This window comes from Oncorhynchus nerka, linkage group LG24 (assembly GCF_034236695.1).
Source record: "Oncorhynchus nerka isolate Pitt River linkage group LG24, Oner_Uvic_2.0, whole genome shotgun sequence".
Classification (NCBI taxonomy): Eukaryota; Metazoa; Chordata; class Actinopteri; order Salmoniformes; family Salmonidae; genus Oncorhynchus; species Oncorhynchus nerka.
The window spans coordinates 13,278,568-13,285,507 of NC_088419.1; the positions used below are offsets into that span (position 1 = coordinate 13,278,568).

The window sequence follows — 6,940 nt, forward strand, 5'->3', positions numbered from 1 at the left end:
GACCCTGTGTATAGACAACTATATGACCCTGTGTATAGACAACTATACGACCCTGTGTATAGACAACTATATGACCCTGTGTATAGACAACTATACGACCCTGTGTATAGACAACTATATGACCCTGTGTATAGACAACTATACAAACCTGTGTATAGACAACTATATGACCCTGTGTATAGACAACTATACGACCCTGTGTATAGACAACTATATGACCCTGTGTATAGACAACTATACGACCCTGTGTATAGACAACTATATGACCCTGTGTATAGACAACTATACGACCCTGTGTATAGACAACTATATGACCCTGTGTATAGACAACTATACGACCCTGTGTATAGACAACTATATGACCCTGTGTATAGACAACTATACGACCCTGTTTATAGACAACTATACGAACCTGTGTATAGACAACTATACGACCCTGTGTATAGACAACTATATGACCCTGTGTATAGACAACTATACGACCCTGTGTATAGACAACTATATGACTCTGTGTATAGACAACTATACGACCCTGTGTATAGACAACTATATGACCCTGTGTATAGACAACTATACGACCCTGTGTATAGACAACTATACGACCCTGTGTATAGACAACTATATGACCCTGTGTATAGACAACTATACGACCCTGTGTATAGACAACTATACGACCCTGTGTATAGACAACTATACGACCCTGTGTATAGACAACTATATGACCCTGTGTATAGACAACTATACGACCCTGTGTATAGACAACTATATGACTCTGTGTATAGACAACTATACAACCCTGTGTATAGACAACTATACGCCCCTGTGTATAGACAACTATACGACCCTGTGTATAGACAACTATACGACCCTGTGTATAGACAACTATACAAACCTGTGTATAGACAACTATACGACCCTGTGTATAGACAACTATACGACCCTGTGTATAGACAACTATATGACCCTGTGTATAGACAACTATACGACCCTGTGTATAGACAACTATATGACTCTGTGTATAGACAACTATACAACCCTGTGTATAGACAACTATACGCCCCTGTGTATAGACAACTATACGACCCTGTGTATAGACAACTATACAAACCTGTGTATAGACAACTATACGACCCTGTGTATAGACAACTATACGACCCTGTGTATAGACAACTATACGACCCTGTGTATAGACAACTATACAAACCTGTGTATAGACAACTATACGACCCTGTGTATAGACAACTATACGACCCTGTGTATAGACAACTATACGACCCTGTTTATAGACAACTATACGAACCTGTGTATAGACAACTATACGAACCTGTGTATAGACAACTATACGACCCTGTGTATAGACAATTATACGACCCTGAGTATTGACAACTATACGACCCTGTGTATAGACAAGTATACGACCCTGTGTTTATAATATAAAAGTTGTGGAAACATAAAAACCAAGTGAGGACTAAACAGACTCAAGGAAACAGCCATCCCTCCAATGTGGCTGGTGCCATTCTGACACAGACTGCGCTGTAGGCCATTCCCCAATCATCTAGAATAGGCTCCTGTCTTCATCTTTTTTCCTTGAACACTGATCTAAAATGACATGATGGGGTGAAGAAGCAATTTGGTTCAAACTGATATCAATGGTCACAAAGTAAAGGAGGGGGAAAAAGCCATTGAAATCCAGTCATAGTCTGAGGCAGGCAGGCAGGCCATGAGGTATGAGCTGAAACTACATCACACCAAGCCAAATGACCTGGGGGTTACGGTTAGTTAGGCACATGCCCAGGGCAACATTTTGGGAGACACTTGCGCTGTAAACAAATGCACTGTAATATTTAAAATATACAGGATGAATTCAATTCTAATCTGCAGCTGTTTTTTTTTAAATATTGTAACTTTCCTTGAACAATTTCCATGAGGACAAACTTAACCAGAGATTTAGTAAACAGCGCGATACATACAGCACACACAATGCAATGGCATGGTACAGTATTGGAGCTCCCGGAAACAAAATGTCGCTCCCCAGACTCCAAGCCAGACTAAACTATCCATGGGCCCAGGGGGGTGATAACCAAATCTCCGCCTGATACATGACATGCCCCTATACCATCACGCATGGGCAGAAACCCACGCCCCATGAGAGAGTATGCCGGCCCGTACCACCATTACAGTGTGGAGTCAAGGTGGACTACATTTCAGATTTGGTTATTGGGAATGACATGCCGATCTCACAGATAGAGCGAGCGTGATCTGGCATGGATTTACACATGATCTAACAAAAGAGCCAAGGGAAACTTGGGATATATTGTTATTATATTATACTATATTCAATTATACTCGGGTTATATTATACTATATTATATTATACCCTCATCCAGTGTGTGCCCAGTGGGGTGTGTTACTGAGAAGTGTGTGGTAAATGGTGATAAATTCAGCTTGAAGATGTTCTGTCAAATCCTATTCAAAAATCTGACTCACTCCATAACCAAAGCGGTCTTCTCAGAAGGTGAACATAAAACTGCCTTGGACAATGTCTGGAAGAGTGGCGTTTTATGAACACTATATGGATACACTTAATAATAATAATAATAATGGACATGACTGGCTCCATTTCTGATGTTCAGCACTTCCTTCTTCCGTGGCTGATGGGGATCCCGATGAAAGCCATCGCTCATGATGATGAGCTTAAAGTGCTGACTAGGTCCCCTTTATATGCTGGGCAAATAACTTGGTCGCGTCCCAAATGGCCTCCTGTTCCCTACATAGTGCATTACATTTAGCTATGGCCACTGGTCAACAGTAATGTATTTATAATAGGGAATATCTTGACTGCTAAGAGTAGGAGAAATCACATGCATGTATGCCAAAGCGGGTTACATTAAAATGTACCATGGTAGAGGAGGAGGAGGAGGTGCTTTTACACCTGCATTGTTTGCTGTTTGGGGTTTTAGGCTGGCTTTCTGTACAGCACTTTGAGATATCAGCTGATGTACGAAGGGCTATATAAATCAATTTGATTTGATTTGATTTGAGAAGGTCAGACATAGGAAGAAGTGCGCAAGTTTGAAAATGTGTTGACAAGTACAGAAGACAGAGGTTTTTTTTACCAGGGTGTGTGAAAACTGGATGGGTCCATTGTCTCAATGGGCAGGGCAAAAAATCTGGTCCATTTATTGGGATAATCCGGATAGTCGCTCTACATATCTCTCTGTTTTGCGTGGGAATATTTCCTGGTGTTTATAGTCTTGCAATGAAACAGCAGGGAGCAGGTCCCGAACCCTCTACCTTCTAGCCCGAAGTTCAGCGCGTTATTGACTGTGCCACAAAAGCATGCTCAAGCGGCAGAGTCGATATCCGCGCTTATAAACCCAGGGTTGTTACAGTCGTTACAGGTCAAAGTTGAACTTTTTCATCTGTCTGCGACAAGGAAACCAACAGTCGCAGTGACGGTCTACAGACAGTCCACCAATGTAGTTTTGACCAACGACACTTGTCGCACACTAATTGTCTACAGACATGTTGATAGACAAAGTATAAATGAGCCTAAGGGTAAAGGTTAAGGTTACGTTTAGGGCTAGGGTTAAGGTTAGGATAAAGGTTAAGTTTAGGGCCAGGGTTAGGGTTAAGTTTAGGGTTAGGATAAGGGTTAGGATTAGTAGAAGTTGAAATGTTACTGATAGTCTGTAGGTAGTCTGAAGAGCATCTACAGATGGACTATCCAAATAAAGTGTTACCAAAACTTTTTTTTTCTCTCTCTCTCTCTCTCTCTCTCTCGCTGGCTCTCTCTGCTTATGCATCTCTCTCTCGCTGTCTCTCTCGCTCACTCTGCTTATCTTTCTCTCTCTCTCTCTCTCTCTCTCACACACACTCTCTCTCTCTGCTTCACTCTCTCTCTCTCGCTCTCTCTCTCTCACACACACTCTCTCTCTCTCTGCTTCACTCTCTCTCTCTCTCTCTCTCTCTCACACACACACACTCTCTCTCTCTCACACACACTCTCTCTCTCTCACACACACTCTCTCTCTCTCTCTCTCTCTCACACACTCTCTCTCTCTCTGCTTATCTTTTCTCTCACACACACTCTCTCTCTCTCTGCTTCACTCTCTCTCTCTCGCTCTCTCTCTCTCTCTCTGCTTATCTTTCTCTCTCTCTCTGCTTCTCTCTCTCACTCTCTGACTTCCTCTGTGACTATCTCTCACACACATGCACAGCACAGCGCATACTGTATCATAGCTGGGTACATCTAGCGAATTCTACTTTTGCTCTGATAGGATGGGAAGAGAGCACTGTCACTATTGGCAACAGGCCCATGAGCAATGTCCCGACCACAATTGGGACAGGAGTGCACTTTGAGGATTATTCTCAGCAATACAAACCTGACAAAAGACCTCAGTATCAAATTCCTCTCCACACTTCTACATTGTCCTATGATCGTGGTTCTAAGCCTTAAAAATAACTCTTATGCAAAGGTCCCATGGCATTCACATGAGAAATCATGGGATAGGCCCATGAGAGGTTATGGGACACCAGCAGACTTTTATGCCCTGTTTTTTCCTCAAAGCAATAGCCAGGTTGTGATATAGCCTACAGGTAAAAAATAATTTGTAACATCAGCTGTTTTGTAGATTTATCTGGTATTTGTGTGCGTTTCATTCATAGGCTACATGTCTATCTGAACCAATTTTTAAAAATGATTTTACCTTTATTTAACTAGGCAAGTCAGTTAAGAACAAATTCTTATTTACAACGACGCCCTACTTGCCAACGCTGAGCCACCCAATCATGGCCAGATGTGATGCAGCGTAGATTTGAACTAGGTGCTTCAGTGAGGGCTCTTGCACTGGGATGCTGTGTCTTAGACCACTGCACCACTCAGGAGACCTCAATGACATGTCTATCTGAAGTTATAATCTTTTAACTGTAGGCCTACTTGGGCTTTTGTTCTGGGTGTTTAAACCATGCAGTGACAGCATCTATAAGCCTAAAACCATGAAAAAAATATATATATATATAAAATCAGAATTGTTTGTCCGACTACACTGTTGGGACGGTTGCCTTAAGTAGTTGTTTATTGGTGAAGAGGGGAGCGTTGAAAGTTACAAACCTTCAGGGACGCAGGATCGGCCAAAGCAAGCGCTTGCCTGTTCAGCTCTGTAGCGATGATCTGACATCGTTGGCACAAGGGCCCCTCGCCTTCTGCCTTTCCCCCGTAGTGACTCAACTCCGTCACAGACACTGACCCAGCGCCCTCAGGGTTCGGCCGGCCGCCGCATTCGACTTCCTCCACCGGCGCCGAATGAAGCCTCCTCCTTGCATTGACTCCCAGAGATATCAGGGTCTCTCCCTCAACAACCTTATAAAACAGGGAAGTTACCAATAGTTACCAATACAGCAAAAACACATATGCATGATGGAGGATTGTAACTGATAATAATGATAATAATGGTGGTGGTAATCACACTCAACAGACCCCCCCCCAATGAGAAATTAGGATAAAGGTGATAGGTTAAAGGGGCAATCTGCACTTCAAACAACAACAAAGCAGCCGGTTAGCCCGCCACTGATTTGGTAAACAGCTGCAGAATGTGGCTGAAGAAATGTAGGCACTCTCAAATGCATAGACACAGCTATGGTTGGATTGTAGGAGTGGCCATCCATCAGATTAAAATCATGTTTTTAATCATGTATTCAGGCTATACAGTGTTTGTTTACAAAACAAAAGTAGTAAAAAAGGCTTATATTTGGGGTTCTGATGGGGTATGACAGTTGAACTAAGCTCATGAGGCATTTATAAGTTATGTTCTTACAAAATCAATGGGTAATATATATATATATGTAATTAATTTAGAAGTACAAAAATGTATGTATCTGATTGCCCCTTAAAGGTGATATGCAAAGGTCTCCATATAAACAAAAGTAGTCAGGGTCTGATGTTTTACTTTACACAATGCAATAGCAAATAAAGTTGTATAGTTAACTCATCACAGACATCTGAAATATCATCCATCGATTTACTCAAGGGACCTCACCGTATATCTCCTGTAGTCCGGTTTGCGTCCTCGAGCCGTATTCCAATACTGTGAGTACATCTCGTCTATGTTACCAACTCACACACTTTTTCGATCGAACCTCCAGCCAATCTAACGCTATTGCCTACAGTTCCCACATTTATTGGTGACGATTTGGCCCTTCCAATACTTGGTAAATCACCCAGAATGATGATGGTGATAAAATAGTCCTTGCAGTAGTCCCTTGGCAGTTTAACTCATACCCACAGCGCGTCTGACAGCGGCAGAATTCAATTTGGTGGAATGTTCGGATGAAGCACTAGCCTACATGGGATGGATGGGTGGAGCTCTCGGTTTCAACTTGTTCTAACTTTGTGATGGGACGTTTGACTAGGGGATATGTGGCGCTCTGTCAAGCAAGTTCAGTTTCACAATGACTGCACATAGGCCTAAAATAGATCATAATGGAGATTCAATTGTATCATTTGTATTGGTTGACTGTAATAAACCTCATATTACTTTGCCAAAACGTTCATCACTTATTTTCACTCTTGATGACAAGGATTAGGCTACTGTTTCAATTTATGAACGACATCTTTAGAAAATGGCTAGGCTTTGTGATCGACATTTTAATTGCACTCATTTGCATAACAAAGTCCGCACATTTCCAACAATGAGGATGGAGAGTGCTTGGTCGGAAGGATTATCGAAGCTACTCGTTTACAGTCAAATCCCCTATACAAAGAAATAATTTGGATGTATTTTGTGCGCCTGTGTGATCGAAATGATTTATAGTCAAGAACTCACGCTCGCCCCACAGTAGGCTATTGTACTCGGGTTGAGATTGCTGCTAACACCACCTCTTATAACAAGACGAAGGCCCCGGTTCGTATTGCTCTGGCGCCCTCACCTGACCATTATCT

General features: G+C 42.2%; 1 protein-coding gene across 2 annotated transcripts in view; it reads right to left on the minus strand.

The window, feature by feature from the left end:
- Positions 1-6,314, minus strand: part of kif26aa (kinesin family member 26Aa) — a 191,312-nt gene extending 184,998 nt beyond the window's left edge. For both annotated transcript variants that reach the window (XM_065008629.1, XM_065008628.1), the window contains exons 1-2: positions 6,039-6,314; positions 5,114-5,362 (exon numbers count right to left, since the gene is read on the minus strand). In XM_065008629.1, the coding sequence (XP_064864701.1) occupies positions 5,114-5,362; positions 6,039-6,098 (309 nt within the window). In that variant the 5' untranslated portion in view covers positions 6,099-6,314. The remainder of the gene's footprint in view (positions 1-5,113; positions 5,363-6,038) is intronic.
- Between the last annotated feature and the right edge of the window lie 626 nt (positions 6,315-6,940).